Source organism: Apus apus, chromosome 1 (assembly GCF_020740795.1).
Source record: "Apus apus isolate bApuApu2 chromosome 1, bApuApu2.pri.cur, whole genome shotgun sequence".
NCBI lineage: Eukaryota > Metazoa > Chordata > Aves > Apodiformes > Apodidae > Apus > Apus apus.
This window is the reverse complement of record NC_067282.1, coordinates 105,286,424-105,307,691: the sequence shown is the minus strand read 5'-3', so window position 1 is coordinate 105,307,691 and position 21,268 is coordinate 105,286,424. Positions and strand designations below refer to the sequence as shown.

The 21,268-nt window shown below is 35.4% G+C and overlaps 1 protein-coding gene across 5 annotated transcripts in view; it reads right to left on the bottom strand.

The window, feature by feature from the left end:
• Window positions 1-21,268, bottom strand: part of DMD (dystrophin) — a 1,087,789-nt gene that overhangs the window by 656,349 nt on the left and 410,172 nt on the right. For all 5 annotated transcript variants that reach the window (XM_051641663.1, XM_051641654.1, XM_051641680.1 and 2 more), the window contains 7 exons: window positions 17,259-17,372; window positions 15,599-15,754; window positions 13,045-13,215; window positions 11,194-11,376; window positions 9,534-9,668; window positions 8,653-8,802; window positions 543-704 (listed from right to left, as the gene is read on the bottom strand). In XM_051641663.1, the coding sequence (XP_051497623.1) occupies window positions 543-704; window positions 8,653-8,802; window positions 9,534-9,668; window positions 11,194-11,376; window positions 13,045-13,215; window positions 15,599-15,754; window positions 17,259-17,372 (1,071 nt within the window). The remainder of the gene's footprint in view (window positions 1-542; window positions 705-8,652; window positions 8,803-9,533; window positions 9,669-11,193; window positions 11,377-13,044; window positions 13,216-15,598; window positions 15,755-17,258; window positions 17,373-21,268) is intronic.

Sequence of the window (21,268 nt, the reverse complement as noted above, 5' to 3'; positions counted from 1 at the left end):
GAGAATTAGATGTACAATTTTATTTCAAAGGCTCAATAAACCACTTTTAAGGAATGGGAAAAACTGTTTCTGTTAAACATACATGAGCCGCAAACATAGAAATATAAGTACATTTATGTGCACATCGTTAAATAGTTAACAATTTTTCTATATTTCAATAATTTGGTAAGAATCCCTAGGTCACTTAATCAACTCCGTAAAAGAGTCATCTAAGAATAATGAAGATTATGAGTTTCTTCTTTCTTGGATGCAAACTGAATTTTAGTCACATGTCTTATCTTGTCATTTTAAAGTTCCTGCATAGTGTTCCATGACATTTATAGTCCTTTACATCTTCTGGAGAAGTATATAATATAAAACAGAAAGAAAATATGACTTTACTAAAAAACTAGCTTGAACCTCTCAGAGTAATCCTACCTAAAATTTACTTGCATTTTCATACTGACCATGTTGCAAAATTTTGGTATTAATGTGATGTTAATCACTCTTATGTTGATTGAGAAAAACATTAAGCACATCAGTTCAACATATATCTAACTTACCTGTGCTTCCTGAGGGACCTGTGCTGCATCAACTCTGTCTGCAATGTAGGCTGTTAGCTGCTTGTCAACAACAGCAAGAGACTCTTGGATTAAGCGGAGGGTTTTGTCAGTCTCCTGGGCAGACTGAATACTCTGTTCAAGACTCTTTTGTCTTCTCACAGCCTAAAAACAATGACAAGGTTATAAATATTCACAGTAATAATGCATATAATACATTTTTTACACAGTTGTTTTTTGTTTTTTGGTTTTTTTTGTTTTTTTTTTCAGAAAATGCAGGCTAAGAATCAAAAATAGTACTCCTGACTTGTGCTATTCCACCTTTTTGTATGATAAGCTGCGAATCTTTTTGCCACCCATTCAGTTCTTTTCAGTTAGAAACAAACAAACAAAATCCCAGATTGCATAGACAAGTTCTAAAAAATTCAGGACCCTGAAAAACAAATGCATGTGTTGAGGATTTCTATACAGAGTGAAAGCTGTCAAAGCTGCATATTGAAACCATCCTGATAGTGAAGTCTTTTATTCTGAGGCATAGCAGTCCTCCTGATCTTATTATATACTTCAAGAGATTTTGTTTACTGAGAATAGTGTTACTGTCATCACAATCCTACCCAAGACAATCCACTTCAGTAAGTGAGACGGATAAAGACTCTCTTGAGGAGCTCTCTTACATGAAGTACAAACAGCTGTCTGGAACAGAGGCAATGCCTACTCTGGAACAAAAAGAGACAGATCCTTCTCTTGTCTTTTTGGTGGACTTGCCTAACATATAATCACTCTAACCAGAGTGTCTTTTAGTTTCTAGTCCACTACAAGTGCTACAGTGCACTGCCTACTATCATCTTTTACACAACCATTTTCTTGAGAAGGATGTTTTTCTTTCCCAAGAGTTCACTTTATGGTTTACCAAACCAGAACAAGAAATTCTCCTTCCAAATTGTCCTTAAAACACACATATATTTAAACACTTAACATAAATAGGTTAGCTTTAAATATTATTTGTAACAGTTTAATATGGTATTTACCAGGTAATAAATAATCTGGTACTATCTTCCACCTGTCACTGCATCCACCTGTGGACTCATCTTTTACTTAGTCTACAGTTTTTGCCTTGCAGAGTTTCTGCTTTAAACAAAGCACGTAATAATTACCAGCAATCTCAAATGCAATACAATTTTTCTCTGTACAAGCCCAGCCAGACTGCTGACCACAGAATAAAGTGACTAACTTTGACACGAATCAAAGGAGGAGGGAGAAAGCAAGCAGTCTTTAAATAGCATTGCTAGGTGTCTTGCCATTTTTCAAGTCTAATCACACTTTTCCTCTTTGGTAAGCCAGCTATAATTTAATTTGATTTCATACCTATTATGAAACTCTTGCCTTGAACAAAAATATCTCTCTCAGCAATTCAGCAAGAATATTTGATATATCTGCACCTTCTGCACAGAGCTCAGATTCTTATAGAGCTTCATATTTAACAAATGAAAAAAGATTACTTCTTGTGAGAACTCTTGCTAACTGTTTGATTTAGTTAGAGGATAGGAATCTAACCAGTAGTTACTATATTTGTGTTTGTAAGCTGCTTTGTGCTATTTCAAAACAGCTGATCAGATAAGCTTGTATCACTGCCAGTTCCAGGAACCTTCTGTGGAACTGAGCAGCTTTACATATCAGACCCATGCTGCAATGTTAATGGAAGCACAGGAGCCACTAAGGTATTATTACCCGACCAAATGAACCATTAAAACTGTAACTTCACAGTACCGTACTACAGCTTGCTACTTATAATGACATTTACCTTCACGTGATTTGAGATTTTATATTACAATGTTCTCAGCCTGCTGAAAGCAGTGGGGTTAAAATCGACAGCTTCCATTTATCTTGGCACTCCTTACTACTAATTTCTAAGCCTGCTAAGAAACAGTCACTCTCTACCTTTCCATTTGCAACACTACAGAGTAGACTGAAAGACAGACGAGATCAGAAACAGAGCAAGTAAGTTTCTATTGCCCACAGGTAACGAAATCCTCCTGGAAGCACGAAAGAAAACCTCTGCCTTGACTGATTGATCTCTTTGGATAACTGGTAGGACTAATCTACGTTTCATAGTCCATTCATACTGAGGGCTGCAGAGTCCTGATGTTCAGGAAATTCACAATTTAAAATAAGACACTGAGAAAGTTACTTTCTCATTAGTCATTAAAATAACTGCCTGCACTTTCTAGATAATTCAATACACTAGACATAAATTTCATGTTAAGTTCTCCTAAAAAACTACTTTTATAGCAATACTATAAAAGACCTTTGGACCTTTGTTGCATGCTGATCCATGTTAACTATTATTTCTAGCTAGGCACTTGCTTAAGCATAGATAAATGTGCTGCCATCTCCAGGAGCAGCCTGCACGCATACATCAATGAAGTAGTTATAATTGCATGGAAAGTCACAAAAAGTCTTCAAATTGTATGACAAGTACGTGATGATTGAAAAGTTGCCCTCTCTGTGCTTATATGAGCAGAAACTACGTATATAAAAATTCCTGATCTCAAATACAACTCGAAAATGGAAACATTCCCAAATATCATATGAAATCATTGATGAATCCAAAAGCATGTAAAATTAAGAGATTTGTCTGAGTCTGACTGAACTTTTATAGCTGGATTTGGAATAAACACAAAGTCAGACAAATTATATATGCATATATGTGCACACACAAAGATGAAACATTCCCCTCTCATTGTCCACAGAGAGGATTTTATTACAGTCCAAGAACCTCTGTGACACTGTGTATTTTTCAAGTGAAGTTAAAGTCTACCTTTTCCAAAAAATGTCAATGGCTTGGATGAATGAACCATGAGACCAAATTGCGAACTACTGTGGCAGTGGGAGCAGAACCACACAGCTGAAGGCTGGGAAATGGCACTTTCACAGCTGGGATGATTTTCTCAGATATAAATGGGTGCTCTCTGGATTTTTTTGTCTATGTTCTGTGGTGTGGTAAAAGACGTAATGGGAAAAACACAACTACATTCAATATGTTGACAATCATGCAGACATAGAAACCAACATAGTTACAGGACAGCCTTTTGGTCTTGTGGGCAAGAACACAACTCTCTAACTGGCTAAACACCTTGACCCAAGCAAAGTGCATTGCTGTGTTGTCTGCACCTTACCCAAAATTCAAGCCTCTGCCCTGAGTCTGTTTAATTCACACAATAAATGCAATGAGTCTTCACAATAATCTTACAACAGGTACAATACACTCACGTAATATATTTCTCCAGTACATATCAGCTGACTCAAAAACTTAATCTTGTTCACTAAGAAGGTCCCTGGTACTATCACTGGCGTTGCAGAGTTGTTATCAGTTCAATCAAGGGGAATGCCACAATATGGAGGAGTATTCTTCCTCTCTTTCAGTAGAAATGAGAGCTACTGATGGAGGTAAGCCCTAGAGAGTTTCCCAAATACGGGCTGAAGTACTACACCCTTACATCTGAGGAACCAGAATTTCAAATTTGTCCTTAAATATCGTATGTCTTGGCATGTGCAAATCTCTCTAAGTGTATTTTTAAAAGACATGTGAATGTTGAAGTTGTTTATGTATCTACAATATACAAATATTTTATGATTAACTAAATCTGGGGTTTGGGGTGTTGGTTTTTGGATTTAGTTTTTGTTTTGTTTTGTGAAAGATTATTGTTTTTCTATTCCTCTGTGGAAGAAATAGCTGGTTTAACATCTCAAAGTACAAATGGGGGACATAACAGGAAGCTATAGCTCTGCTATCAAATCATAGTCAATAAAGCTGAAGACTATGGTCTCTAAAGAGAACTGTCTGACAGTTAATTGCTAAATAAAAATTCTCAGGAAAATAGCCAACTGTTTAATTATTTCTGAGCCAGTGAAATGTTGACAGCTGTCAAGGAAAGTAAAAGCAAACAAAAAACTCTGCTGTTAGGCACTATCTGAATTAAGGAGAAAAGAAAAAAAATAAGGATTTTTAAATTATTATTATTAATGTCTCCATAGGTTTTTGTAGATTTCTAGTTATTTTTTAGGATTAAGCAGAATATTTAATTTTTATGAGAAAAGGTACTGCATAAATATGCATACAATTTAACAAAGATTAATGGTAAATGGAGGAAATGGTAATATTGCATATTATCTGCATAAAATGGCATATAAAGGGAAAGGCTTTAGAGAGACATGATAAAATATCAGGAAAGCTAGACGTGCTAAAACAGTTGCTTATGACTATAACACATTCTTTTACAGACATTGCCACCTTTTCCTTAAATAATACATGCAGTTACTAAAATCTTGGTTATAGTTCTATGTTTAAAACCAAGCAGAGTTTTCTTGTTGAGGCAGTACTCAGTAGTTGTGCTGTGGGAGAAAAACAGAATGAAACCTTTACAAAATTATAGTACTTCTTTTACTACTGGATATATTTACTTGTAATGCAGAAGCAAATTCATTAATTAGCTTATATGTTACTGCTTATGGAAAGGGGTCTGTGAAGACAGGCAGAAATATGCTAGTTCCTCTTTCTTTCCCTCAGTTACCCTCTCTAATTCTTGAGAAATGTTGTTACCGTAGGGTATAGTTAAAAAGTTAAAAGAAAACTTAAATCTCCTTTCTCAATTGTTTAAGTTACTTTAAAATTTAACCTAATTTTTGGTGTTATAATGGATGTGTCTGAGATACATTATAACATCTTTGTATGTTTGGAACAAATTGTCAATCTCTTTTTTTTTTTTTTTTTCTTTTTCTTTTTCCAGAATCAGTGGATTAGTATAGAGACTACAACTAAAAGCACCTTTTCTAACATTCAAAGCATTAGTTTTGGATATAGCATAGCCCAGGAATTTTTATACTCTCCAAGCTAGAAGTAATTCTGCAAATTCTAGTAATATTTCACAGTGTGTTTTTAAAATAAGTAGCTACAAGTATTTGACCTTTCAGCCATGAAGTGATATTCATCTTTGATAAACTGTATTTCAAAATTGAAAACTATATCAAGGTGGACTTCTTTATTTCCTTAGGTTATCACTGCAGACTGATAGTGCCTCAGAACTTGCAAAAGCAGCCCTCCCAGCAGCCTGAAAAGCAATCGTGCGGAGATGGGGCATGAAGAATTCTTTCTTCTCTTGAGAGGAGAACAAAACAGAAAAAAAAAAAAAAAGTGTCAAATGATGAATGTGTGCTCTTTGAAAGTAACAAAGAGCAATCTTGAGGAGAGTCCTAAAAGAAATTAAGGGTGAGTCCCCAGGAATAAATACAGAACCTAGCATAAAGCCCATCTGAAAAATAATGTTTTGTACAGTTTTTGCAAGCATAGTCTCAAGAATATCTAGTTGACATTTTTTAACTTTGCTGGACAGGGTGTAAATCACTTTCAGCATTGTGGGGGATTATAGCCATTTGCAATATCAGCTTGAAGTTCTTTAAGTAACAGGTTTTTTTAGATCCAATATATAAAGTTGTAAGTGAATCAGTCTTTGAAAAGTAAAGATAGGGTACACGCTGCTTATCAATCAGCCCTAGGTGCTTAAAAGCAAACTAAACACACTCAGTCTTTCTTAAGTAAAGAAGATATGATATACAAACATAAAGCAAATAACTGCCTTTAAAAATTAATCTCTATTGCAGTAGCAAAGCTGTATTGTCTTGCCACATCGTTCACATGACAGTGGTTTGGTTTTGTTACTGCATTAGTAGTGAACAAATATTTTACATATCAGTGAACTTGTTGTCTTGGTAATTACCTGCACAATTATTCAAATAAAAATAAATAATTTAGTCTATTGGTCTCTCTGAAGTAGAAGTGACCTTGAACACAAGCTGAATAGTGTTATGTGCCTGCAATGTGTTTTTATGTAAGGATAGTGCATGCTATTTGAATTTCAACAAGACTACACAAACAGCACAGAAATTCAGTGTCAGTAGTCTATGAAAAAAGTGCCTAAGACTTCAGTGAGAAATTTAATGAAATATTTGATGTAGAAAACAAACAGTAAAGTAGTGGTGAGACCAATTCACTTGTGATTGAAAGTTTCCTTACAGTTCTTATATTCATAGAGAGATCTCACCACTAATACTTGATTACTAAACATCAGATGAAGATTTCAAAGTGGTAGGGATGATGTTCCCCTCCCTGCTTTTTATCTACATTTCCATTAAATCAGAAAGCAGTGAATACATTTCTAATATATTTTGCTTATTTACTAATCAAAATTGTCTCCAGAATTTCACACATCCTCTTGTGGTGCTTTCCATATTTAGCCCCTGCAGCTGGCATTAATTTAGATTTAATGACTATTATTGTGAAGACTGAATAGTATTCACTTATCACTCAACAAGACTACTTAAAAGTCCTGTTTTGATACATTGAAAGCTCCCTGTATAGTCCCAGTTTCCTACTCCAAATCAGAAAAAATCCAATAGATACCAAGAAGTAGAATTCCAAGGAATGTGTCTGCTTTCAATCAGAAGTTTGATGTAAAAAACATATATATATATATATAAAAATAATTAAAAGAGCAGCTATACAGAAAGTAATTTTGTTTTCCATTACGACATTGTCCAGCAATATGGGGCTAAGCGAATACCTGCACTGTACCGTAACTATCACCAGGTAGTAGAGGGAAACAGGCTCTTTTCCTCCTCATACTTTAAATTTAAGCTCAGAACAGCTGAGGACTTTTCCTTAAAGTTTATTGTAGTGTTTTTACTTCCACTGTTACCAAGATCATTTCAAGCACCATGACAGAAGTAAAAATGTTACCACTGTTACAGCAGATTGTTACCATTCTAACGCAGCTGCTTGCTAAAAATCTTTACTTGTGCATCATTTATATTATTGAAACTTTTGACAGTCTTTGTAGCTCATCTTTATACATGTTCTGGCTTCAAGCATAAAGAGGGTGCCCATCAGTAGATGTTTCCCTAATAATTCCTGTTTGATCTTTACCGAGTTGACAACTTCCTGATACTTCTCTTCATAACTCCAAGATCTTCCTGCCAAACTATGTCAGCTCAAAAGTCACAATTTTGTCTATCATCTGCAGAAACAGATATTAAATAAACTCCTAGTACTAAAAATAAATATTCATGCGTAAGTATCTCAGTTTTGAATTGATTTACCAGCAAAAAAAGTATGCTGTCCCACTAGTGGGATATGTCAAGCTTTAGTACAGCTTTCTTCACGGAGTCTGTGGCAAGGATTTCCAATCTAACATATTTCTAGCTTCTGCTAAACACGTCTCTATATAGAAGTGTCTTTATATAATATGAGACTTTTATTTATTGTTTAGTAAAGAAAATATCTGTTACTCATATTTAATTTTGAAAATTGTTTGCTCCTCAAGTAAGTGTTTTGTCAAATAAAGTACCTCTAAATATGCAATTGAAGATTAAATCCAGTAGTTGGTCACTTCAATTTCGGAATGTTAGGGTTAACTACTGTACTAATTTTGTCTGGGATGGAGTTAATTTTCTTCACAGCAGCCTATATGGTGCTGTGTTTCTGATTTGTGATCAAAACAATGTTGATAACACAGGGATGCTTCATCTCTTGCCTAGCAGTGCTTGCACAATCCCATGGCCACTTTTTTCTCACCCTGCCCCTCCCAACTAGAGGGTAAGACCTGAATTGACCAAAGAGGTGTTTCTGTACCATACAGAATCATTCTCAGCAATAAAAGAGGGTTGAGGGGAGTTTTTTCTAAAATTGCCACTGCTCAGGGACTGGTTGGCATTAGTCTCCTGGTGGGGAGTGATTTGTTTTGCATTGTTTGCTTTTTCCCCTTTTTTCTTTCACTTATTAAATTGTCTTTTTCTCAAACCATGTGTTTTCTCCCTTTTGCCTTTCCAGTTCCCTCCCACATCACACCAGGACACCTGAGGAGTGAGCAAGCAGCCCACCTACTGGAGTCAGCCCACTACACCTGTGAAAACCTAAAATAAATCTTTGTGCACTGTTTAGGAACAATACCACAAAATATATTTTTGTTTTGTTCTGCTTTGTTTGGTTTGGTTTGTTTTTTTTTTATGGTGCTAGACTCTCAGCTATTTAATGGGAAGACAGGTAAATTATCAAATATACCTCCTGCTGAATTTCTTCCCATTGAGTATTGAACTTCTCAAGCTTCTCATTGATCAATTCATCCAAGATTCCACCATCAGTTAAAGTCTGCGCCAGTTCCCGAATCTGATTGCGATTGTCTTCTGGATGTCTCATTAAACGTTCCAAAGACTGACAAAAGGTAAAAAAAGTAGATTGTTTTCTTTTCAGCAAATAAGATTCTACAGAGCAATCATAATTCACCTTAAAAACATAAGTAAGAAACTTGACATTTCATACACAATAAAAATAGAGAGAAAAGATAAAAACATCTGACCCATATCTTGACAACAAAAGTTCTATATTGCTTATTAACAAAAATAAAGATTTTTTGCAAAGTGATAAATTGGGTACTTGATTCTAAAAAGTGGTCTATGCCCAGTACAATCAGCGGGAGTATTTGAGTACTTAAAAATTTTGCTTGAGTATCTGAATGGATGAAATTGAAAAACAAACACGTTTTCAATTTAACATTTTGTATTTTGATCTAGGAAGAGTATTACCTTTATTTATAAAAAATTTGAAAGGTTCCATGAATAAAAATTAAGTAATAATTCACAGAGTTACACTGCTAGGATGAAAACTTGCTATCTCTGAAGACATCAACATTTTTTTAACAGGCTTATATGAGATCATATTTTTTAAGAAAATGTATTTTACTGTCACCAAAAATTGTTTATGACATCAGGCATAGCTCAGTTAATTACTCTCAGTTCAGTGGATTCTAATTCAAAACCTTATTTATTGAATCAAATTAGAACATCTTGTTCATGTGTAATGACAATTCATAGATTGTTTTGAACACAATGTGATTTATGATTTATCAATACATGTGATTTGAAATTATTTAAGTCAGCACTTACATCTAGAGACTCAGAAATTTCTTCTGCACCTCCCTGGATATTTTCAGTTGCCTTGAGTTTTAGTTCAATCTCATTCAACCATTTATTTTCTGCATCCAAATAGGACAATAATTCACACCAACATGCCCATACCTCCTGATGGAGAAAAAAGAGAGATTGTTGAGACTGAACATCTCACAGATAACTTTCATTTATAAAAACCATGAAAACATTGCATGCTTCATCCCCAGAACAACATGGTAGATATCTGATGGTTGTGGTCCCATGTAGTTGATTTTTTCCCCCAGTATTTACAAGTTCTAAAGAAATAAAATACACAACAAAAACATTTTTACTAGCAGAGTAAAAACACAGAAGATAACATGAAAAAGCAAACACTCCTGCAAAACACTATGTGAATCTTTAGTCTGATTAATTACCCATTTCATATGCTTTTCTGTAATATACAAATTTCTTGTAATATACAAATATATGAATTTTCTGAATTTTTAAAGACTCATGTTAGAAATTTATGTTTTTATTATAAGATGTAACGAGGTTGCTTATATATTCTGTATATTAATTACTAAAAGCACAGGTTCATAAAAAATCTAAAAACACAGCTTTCAAGAATTCTGACTGAAATGGAAATGAATCCTAAGCCACACTTAGAGCAATTTAGAGACCACTTAAGTCCTCAAATACTGACCATAATGTTGTAAAATGAAATTATGTTCTTATTCTCCAGAAATTAAATAATTGTATAATATTTTATTTTTACAGTGCCTGAAGATACTTAAGCAGATAAAAATAGCACCTTATGCACAAGCAAAATATTTACACTCTCCATAAAGCAACTTTTCTTTGTTCCCTTTTTATTACTAGAAGTGAAAATTATTTTATTGAGATGCCTCAGGCTGTTTGTATGTCAAGTTCTCTAGAGTGCAATTCATCTTACCTAACTTTGGTCATATCAAATGTAAGGGTCTGGTCTAGGAGGAGGTAATAGAGGAATATTACAACACATCACCAGCATCAATGATCAGGAGAAATATAGACCAACAGCATAAACTACACACCTAATATTCGACAGTGAAATTTAGAAGTGACAAATTTTACCCAGGTCAAGAATTGTTCTGTATGACATAAGCTATTACAAATCAGTTCACAACAAAAAAAGCATAGATAATTCACGGTGACCACTGTGAAAAATGCAAATAGTCCCATGGAAAGAATCTGAAAGAATTTGTAATGGAGTTGACAAAAATGTCAGGGTAAACTCAAAATGCATGAGAAGTATTCAGCATGCCAGTAGATCGAATGTTGTTCCCATGCTGAGATAACACCACCTGTCCAGCTTCAGGGTCATTTAATCAAAATCCTCAGCCATGGAGGAAAGAAGCCTAGAAGAACTCAAGAAAACGATGTCACAGGGTCACTTGTCTTAATCTCAGGAGGGATAAGAACCCTGAACAGCCATTGTTGTCTCCCACCTAAGACCTATGTTTGAGGCTTCTCTTTGTTTATGACTCTTCAGCCTACATAATTTTTTAACAGGTTTAGTTATATGGCTCATAAATTGAGGACAGCCTTGGGCTACTGATGATCCCATATGATGATACATCTTTACTGTTTTGCAGTTAGAAGGGCTATACAAAAAATGACTGACAAGATACCCAACCTCCAAAGTTTTGCACTTTCCATTCAGTCTGCTGCGAAGTCGCTGGTAGCTGGTGATTAAAACATCAAGCTCCTTTTTCAGAGCGTCATGAGCTGCAGGTGGAGCCTTTGTTATAAAATTGTTCACAGAATCAGTAATAAGCTTCACTTTCACTTCTTTCTGCATGGCTTCCTCCTTTGCTCTCTGAAAAGAACCAAAGAAAACAAACAAATCCAAGTTTTAGTCCTGGTTTAAGAAGGAAACATTTCCAATAACTCTATTAGAATTGTCCCAGACAGAATCCTGTCAGAGGGAAAAAAAGAAATAACCCACCTCCCCCCAAAAAAACCCAAACAAACAACAAACCAACAGCCATTTAATTCCCAGACTTTCTAACATAATCTTGAATGTGATTTTTTTGTTGGTTTTTTTTTTGTTGTTTTTTTTTCTGTTTTGGTGCCAATACACAGTACTCAATACAATCTACCATCTTACACCTCTTTAGTCCTCTGGAGCTCTCAGAACAGTAAAACATTTCAGTATTTTCTTTTTTCCCAAAAAAAGCACCTTTTTTTGCCATAATGCCTTATGAACCATTTATTTGTTGCATTAACAATAGCGAATAGTGTTCACAATAGTGAACATTAACCTAACATGAAGAGAGGACAAAGTGAAAAGAAACATCCTCCTGTCACTACTGGAAACAGAATTATGGTCTACATGGTGTCATTGGTGTGCACTGGTCTTCACAGGAATTTAAGATGAGAACTTCCTGGCCTGAAAACATTAAAACAAAACCTTGTTCCTGACAACTTTCATTCTCTGTAGATCTGAGAAAGTCCATGAACACAAATAATGTGGATCAGGCTGCCATTGCCAGAAAAAGTCTACCAGGTTGCTGGGGGAAGAAAGAGACTGCACAACTCACAGGTTGAACATACCTGTATTTCAGAAGTACAGAATATTCACAAGGAAATCCATAATGGGAGTTATGTTCCAAACTATACATTTTACCTCTTTCATTATACAGTGCAATGTAGAAATTTGAGTTTTGTTATTTAGTTACTAAACAAGAACTATAACTCCAGAGACGATGTTTGCTTTTGACATATTTGTCTCATTTACAGTGAACTGAAGTTGTTCCATCTATGTCCATATATTCCGAATATTCTGACTGGAATCAACCAATTTCTGTCAGTAAAAAACAGCTCATTGGTCAGGTACTCTCAAACACTGGCAAAATCCCAGGGAAAACGAAGAGTTTGCAAAGAAAGTGTTGGGTAGATTGTTAAAGTCATAGAATCTGACTCCCTGAATAGCAAAGACCAAATAATTCACCTATAAAAGTCAAGCCCACATCCACTGGCTGAGAAGAATATATTTGAGCACGTATCACAAATTAATGTTTTTTTCCATATTCATCCCACATGAAAAAACCATTGAGAACAGAATACGCTGTTCCTCTGAACTAATGGATCCTGCATACTTAGTTCATACCAACATGCATTCTGAAGCCCTAAATCTTTTATTTCTCCCCTCTTTAATATAAAGAGAAGACATGAAACTGATTTTACACTATCAGTTAACTGATTCTCATGAATTATTCCTTAAGTAGAAGAATGTTGAAGCTGCATAAAAATCAAGTATCCAATAAAGCAAAGAGACAAAAAAGCAATGCAGCACAGTGAAAGACTAAATATCTTCCAACATATCCCAAATAGAAATTACTTCAAGGCATCTACTGCTTCAAAGTTTAGGCGAACAAGTAAACCTCAGAAGACACCTTCCTAAAAGAAAGAGTAGATTTTTTTTTACAATGGAAGCTTCGAAAAGACCTTTAAATGCAGCTCGAGGAATTATTTTTTTCTTTACCTTCAGTTCCTCAACAGCTTTCTGTAATTCATCAGGTGTCTTATACTCAAAATCTCTTTCCAGGTATTCTTCCTCAGCTTGGGTTATCCATTCATGCATCTCTGACAAATCTTTTCTGAGACTCACAGTCTTGTCCAAACCACCTTTTAATGCTGCCTTCTTAGCATAGGCCTTTAAGAAAGAAAAGATTACACAGTAATTGAAGCAAGGCCACTGTACAAACTTAACAATATTATATCCTGAAAACAATGAAATTAAATCCTATACTACTAACATTGCTGTAATTAAGCAGATGTTAACAAATAATTAAAAAGGTAATAGAGAAAGTATCTCTCACTTATACATCCTTTTGTTAGTGAGTCACTGCTATACAGAATGAGTTTTCAGTGATTCTAGAACAAGACTCTACACTATATAACAACGTCATCAGAATAAAAAATCTGAAAAAAAACATCACCCAGGGTCTATCTTCTGAAAGATGGAAAACGAACAACCAGGGAAGACCTTGATAGCGCATGCAAGGATGAAACCAGAGGCTCTTGAGCTATAAAGTCAGGTGGCCCTCTAACCAGTTTGAGTGCCACTAGCTTGAGAATAAAGCAATAGACTTATCCTTCTTCTACTGATGAAGTCATTATTGTGTCTCTCAGAAAGGTGTATGTCCTAAAAATAGGTAAGTAGAAAAAGGCATCTCCTACAGGAAGAAACTACTTATCTTACAGGGAAAAATATGTTTGTTAAATCCTTTGCCAAATACTATATAGTTGTCATATATCTTATCATAGAATCACAGAATCATCAGAGTTGGAAGGGACCTCTAGACACCATCTAGCTCAACCCCTCTGCTAAAGCAGGTTCACCCAGAGCAAGTTGTACTGTATCATGTCCAGGCAGGTTTTGCATATCTCCAGAGAAGGGGACTCCACAACCTCTCTGGGCCGCCTGTTCCAGTGCTTTGTCACCCTCACAATAAATAAGTTTATATTCATGTTCAGATGGAACTTCCTGTGTTCCAGCTTATGCCCATTGCCCTTTGTCCTGTCACCAGGCACTACTGAAAAGAGTCCGTCTCCATCCTCCTTACACACACCCTTTAGATACTCATTGACATTGGTAAGGTCTCCTCTCAGTCTTCTACAGGCTAAACAGCCTGGAGAACTGGCTGTTAAACATAAATGTTGTTTTACAGAACAAAACAGAGTAACAATAAACAAATAAGATATTCAATAAGTATGAAAGCAGAGCCATACATGGTCCTGCAAAATTGTCTCTTCCTCATTCACAGAACCAGAAGAGAGGCTAATCTCCCATCAACTGGAAAAAATTATCTGAATGCCACATGTTACCTCTCTCAGTCATATTAACTGCATGTGTATCAACTCAAGCTGTCTCATCCAGATCCTTTCAAGAAATCCCCACAGACCAAACTGATTTTTATATTTACTACTCACATGCTTTAATAGCTATTACTGAAGTAGTGTTAGAAATGTCCACTGAGAGGCAATAATTTGCGCTGTGTATTGAATCAAACTATGACAGGCAGATTTTCAGGGAAGTCAATGGAAAACTGTAAGAGAGTTCTAAACTTCTAAGGCATTAGTTGAAATTTCAGTGAGAAAAGTGTAAAGATATCTAATGTATTACTATTACAAAAAGAAGCAATTAAAAACTCCATATTAGTTGAAGAGGAAAGACTACAGAACTGCATCAATAAAATGTCTTACAGATTTCAAAGATCAACTTTTTGATAATTATGTTTATCAGAAAAATATACAGAAGCTATTTTTCTCATGTAAAGCGAAGAATAATGCTCTTAGAAAATATTAGACCACATTGAAATGTAATTGTTTTAGTGCTATGCAAATACATGTTAAAAAGGTAGACAGAATGAGCAAGCAGAAAAGAAAGGCTATACATTAAAGACATTTCCTTTGAGCTCTCATGAAGAATGAAAATCCAAATGTCATCAATGAAATAATAGCATTCTTAGTTTTCTTAATCTGTAAAATTATTTAATAAGAATGTATTTAATTAAAATATCTGTCATTTCCTGTTATGCCCCATTCTCCCAAATTCATTTGACCATTGGAGACTGTAATTTACACACATGCTTATGTGCACATCCTCTTAATTCCAGGTTATTAAATTCTGAACTTTTCACAGCGTTACTGTCTTATTTCATCTAGAGTGATGACACATGAATACAATGATGCTAAACAAAATGTAACATTAACTAATAACACAATTTTTTGGTAAATGCCTATACACCTGTCTCAGAAAGCTAGTTTTGCAGGAGCCATTATATTGCTGTTAAGATCTAAAATATTAGTAGTTAAATAAATAGTAAGATATTATATTATAATATAAATAAATTTACTTTGCATGTATTGCTACATGCTAAACACAGTTCCTAAAAGAGAAGTTTAATTTATGTGAACCAATGTGTCTAAATTCAATTTCATATCAACTGGTTATGCATAGAAGGACAAATGCAGCTAACGAGAAACCTCAAGTTACCAATTTCAAATGAACCAGTTACAGTAGGAGACGATACCTGTTGGCAAATGTGTTCCCATTGCACATTGAGATCCTTTAGTTTTGTCTCTATTCTGGAAGCAAATTCTGGCTCTGCTTCACTCTTCATCTTCTTCCCAACCTCATTAACACTATTCAGACTGGGCTGGATTGTCTGGATGTCATTTACTAAAGCCTGAAGGAATAGCAGAAGGTTAGGCAAGCAGCATTCACACAATTTTCCAGATACTCTATCCAATATGCTATCGCTATAAAAATTTATCTACATGAGATTTTGACATGTCTTTGGTCTAGATCTCCAGTTGAATGAGCAAAATTAATGGGCTTAGCTATGAAAATATATTAAAAAGTAATGAGCAGCTGTAATATGGTAAGCTACACTATATCAGATAAGGTTCATTTGCAAAATACGTTATGTAAGTTTCAAATGTTATGTACTATATATATACAGTCTATATAATGTTATTTTGCAGATATCTACTACAATGCCTAGATCTTTCATTCACATTTGTGAAAGAGCATCCCACCATAATAGCAGAAAATTATTTGTGAAGCCATCTTATTAACTATGACCAGCATTATCCTTGGGTTGGTAATTAATCTGATAACTTCCTTAAAATGTTCTGAATGGTGATACTCTCTGGTTATGTCTAGTTATTAGAATTTAATTTGTCGTTGAGTATTACTGAAGCCCTTAGGTAGTTCTAAACTGCCACTTCCAATTTCATTTCCTAAGGTCTTTTTCAGTGCTACAGATGGTACTTGGGCTTCCTAAACTGTGGAAAGGCTGGAAGTATAAATACATAAAAGATGAAGAAGATGTGGTAGCTTTATTATATATTTGACAGTAATGGCAAATATTTATGCAAACTCTTCATAAATTCAGGTGACAGATTCTGAAGGAGTTACATGTAACTTACTACTCTGAAAAGTTGAGTTTTTCTATATAGTTTATGATCATTTTTATTTAAATAAGGAATAAGAGAGAAAGTCCTACTTCTGTAAGACCAATATGTATGTTCTGTAAAATTTACACATCCTGCCAGAACACTTAGAGAACTTGTAAGTTCCATTGAACATATAGGTAGGGACAACCATGGGTTATGAGATTCACTGCTCTCACATGATCTGTTGGGACAGGCAGAAGAATTTGTAAACCCTGTGATGAAAGTATCAATACTTCACAATGCTTTAAAACTGTGCTGGGACAAAATCCTGGAACTTGTAAGTTTATTAAAAAAAAAAAATATTCTATAGGACTCACAATACCTTCAAGTTCTTTAGGTACAGACAGAAAAGCTTGTAAATCATGTATGAATAACAGATAACAAAATCAAAACAAACATGCAATGTTAGTAAACTTAACAAAGTAAATAGTTATCTTAAGAGGCTACTCTCTTAGTATTGTCTGCAAGTATCCCTCTTTGATATTTTGCTCCTGCTATAAATACATTATGATACAGTCACTGTACGCTTTCTCTATGTATTTAAGTTTCCAATTTTTTAACATAATTTTTCTTCAAACCCAGAAAATGCAGCAGGTTCAAATACATTATAGAATACACCACACTTACAACATGAATTTATTTTTAGGAACAGTAATAATTGGTATAATTTCTGTATAAGCTAGGTTCACAGAGAAGCATTGAAAAATTGTCAAGCAGAAAGGTAATACTCACTGTACATTGCTCAAGTTGCTTTTCCAGTGCTTCTGAATCACCTAGTGCAGGCCACTCTTCCTTCAGAAAAACATCCACTTCAGCCATCCACTTCTTCAGTGTTTTAGTGTCATTCTGTTTATTAAAAAGACATTTTATTTCATCTCGCAGAACCTGACTGGTGATAATGTAATTCATCCTGGCACTATGACTAAAACTCATTGCAATGTAATTTCAAGATTATTGAGTTGTTTGAAAAATACAAACACAGCAAACAAGCAAAAGCAATTTTATCTGGGACTGTCATCAACTCTTTAGCTTGCACTCTGACCATTTCTATCAAAGTTTAATGTGTCTACGAGCAAGTAACCTTCTGGCTCTCAAGCTTATGCCCTCCAGATATCACTTGTGTTCGGATGCCGCATGCATGTTCTTTGGATCCCTGTATGGATTTAGACTACTCATACTTTGCAATCAATTCAGGTTGACCTATCAAATCCTCTTGTGCTTCAATTTAAATTTCAGGCTCCTGATGGAATTTGCATGCTCAATTGCCTATTTCTCTACCAGAACACAGCACAGAAAAACTCCCTTACTACTCTGAATGAAAAAATTGTAACTGAAATGGAATTTGGAAAAGATGCACTTCAGAAACGAAAAGAATATATTAACTCAATGAGTCATGCACCACTACAGCCTAGGAGATAATCTGCTAGAGAGCAGCTCCGCAGAGAAGGACCTTGGAGTCCTAGTAGATGACAAGTTATCCATGGGACAACAACGTGCCCTTGTGGCCAAGGAGGCCAATGGTATCCTGAGGTGCATTAGGAGGAGTGTCTCCAGTGGATCAAGGGAGGTTCTCCTCCCCCTCTACTTGGCCCTAGTGAGACCTCACTTGGAGAGTCCAGTTCTGGGCTCCCCAGTTCTAGAGGGACAGGGATCTATTTGAGAGAGTCTAACAGAGGGCTACAAGGATGATTAAGGGACTGGAACACCTGCCTTACAAGAAAAGGCTGAGAGACCTGGGGTTTTTCAGTCTAGAGAAGACTGAGGGAGGATCTAATTAACGTCTATAAATACATGAGGGCTGGGCATCAAGAAGGCAGGGACAAGCTCTTTTCACTTGTGCCCTGTGATAGGACATGGCACAATGGATCCAAACTCAAGCATAGGAAATTTCACCTTAAGAGGAGGAAAAACTTATTTACTGTGAGGGTCACAGAGCCCTGGAACAGGCTCCCCAGAGAGCTTGTGGAGTCTCCTTCTCTGAAGGCTTTCAAGACCTGTCTGGATGCCTCTCTGACTGATCTGCCCTAGTGTTGGTCCTGCCCTGGCAGGAGGTTTGGACTCAAGGATCTTCAGAGGTCCCTTCCAACCCCTAACATTCTGTGATTCTGTGAGTCATTTCAAAGACTGACATTCAGTTACTGTTTTCTGGCACTAGAATACTTGTAATCAATAATTTGTTCTTCATAGTCTTTAATTAACTCTTGCAATTAAAAAAAAAAGCTAAACATCAAATGCTTGAAAAGTGTGAATCCTACCAGTCCCAGGCAACATTACATAGATGAACCTTGAAAGGTAGAATGGTATTTTTAAAATGTGACTTAAAATTACCTTAAAATGCTACCTTAGGTAAAGAATTAAACACACGATAACAAATATTAAAAATGGCAAAAATTTGAAATATCATAAATATCATAAAGCATATAATAAAGCATTTGTTTTTCAAACTGTTCATAAAGAGTGAAGTACATATTGATATTATATGCTGAATGCAAAGTTGAATTAAAGCACAAAAAAGGACATTTCATTAGAATACCAACTGTGCCCTAAAATGTGTACAAAATGCCTTAGCAGCTACTATAAGATAGATAAGCAAAGGGAATATTTTTCTAATGTGCTTCATATTTTTAATAACAGGCTACCATGGAAAATGAACTGAATTAATTAAAATAATCATACAGAAATGATCAGTATGCTTCAGAATAGCAATTACCAAAACACTGTTGAAATGTCTACTGTGGATTCCAGTATCAGTCAGTAAAAATAGTTCAGAATCATATTTATTAAACTTTAATACCTTCACAAGAATACTTTAAATTTCATTATTTCTGCAAAATACAGATCTAATGGAATTTGTTCAAAAAGAGATTAGTCTCCAACTATCACTGAAGATCAACTGTATGACTTGCATTTTAACTCAGATTGTAAATGCATTTTATTTATTGTCACTGATTTCATCGTATCCCATGCTGAAGCATTCCATAAATTGCAACAGCTAAAACAATCATCTGGAAGATAAGCCATTCAGGGTGTTGAAAAGACAATTACTTTTATATTAACTGTGTACTACAGTGACATTGGCAATAAATATGAAGGCTAAAACTTATATGCAATGAAAGATTTCTGTGCAACAATAGTTCACATAGCTTTAAAAATACATGCTCTACGGAGCATGGTGATGATGTTCAGGACTTGCTCCTTTTAAGAGCAGTGAGGGAACCTCTAAACCTCTATCCAGAAAATTCAGAGGGGAAGAAGAGAAAAAAAAAAAAAAAAGTAAAAAGTTTGAATTTCTCAAGCAAAGTGTATTGCTCTGTTTTGTGTCATTGCAAATACTTAATTATACTATTGTTAAACCAATTTTCCACTTTTCCTCTTTATCTTAGGTTTATGTGGCATCATCTCCTCTGTGAGGAGAAGCCAGATGCTGGCTTTTGCTGGACACAGTGAGTTCTAGATGCCTCCTATGGACCCACCACAGGACACAGATAATACAGTTAAGAAAGGACAAAAATGACAGACAGGCAGAGGGGAAGAGAAAAAAATAAGAAACAGCCCTGTAGACACCATGGTGAGTGAACAATGAGAGAGAAGAGGTGCTTCAGCTGCTTGAGCAGGGATTCCCCTACAGCCCATGGTAAAGACTGTGGTGAGGCAGGCTGTCCCCCCACAATCCATGGAGATTAATGGAGGAGCAGATATCCACCTGTAGCCCATGAAGGAACCCAAACTGTCACAGGTGGATGTACCCTAAAGGAAGCTGCAGGCCATGCAGGAGCAGATATATCCTGAAGGTATGCAGCCCGTGGGAGGACACATGCTGGATCAGAGGAAGAGAGTGAAAAGGAACAGCAGAGAGAAGCTGTTATGGAACAACTGCAGCTCTGATTTCCCAATCCTCCTATGCCCTTTGGTGATAGAGGAGTAAAGGGTGAAGCAATGGAGTGCAGACTGGGGAAAAAAGGGAGAAGGAGTGAAGCTGTTTTATTTTTTTGTTGTTGTTGTTGTTTCTCACTACTGAAATCTATTTTAATTTCCTTCATTTCCTTTAAGTCTGTTTTGCCCATTACGGTAACTAATAAATGATCTCCCTGTCTTTTTCTCAATCCAAGAGCTTTTCCATCCTATTTTCTCCCTTGTGCTCAGGGCAGAGAGTGATAGAGTGGCTGGGGCATCTGGTTGCTGACCAGAGTCATTCCACCATACTATTAAACTTCATTTAATGGCCAACTTCAAACATCAGAGGTGTATCTATGGAGCCAAATTTACAATTTAGAGCAATGTGGCATTTTAGTAGCTACATTATGAATGGTACTGATAAAAAGTTTCCTCCTTTTTCAGTCCATTTTCCCTACCTAAAAACTGATGAGAAGTAACAAAAGTAGTACCTTTTTCTTCTCTAAAAAGTTTTTTACTTTACAAAAGCAGAAGTGTGAAAAACACTTTTAACAGATTTTTTTTTCCTGACCAGACAACTCTATTGAATTAAGCTGAAAATAACAATTAGAGTTCACATACTGTTGTATTATAATTCACAACATGAAGCTAATCATGTATCCTGTTCTATTACCAGCAAACAAAAGCCAAGGACAGAAATATTTACTGTTGTAAACAGAATAAATATAGAGCAACAATACTGAGAAGAAACACTGTGAAAACACAGCTTTGAGCATGGCTCCAGGACCTCAACCTTCAGAATTTTCTTTGTGACATCCCTTATGAGTATGCTAGTGTTCTTATGCACA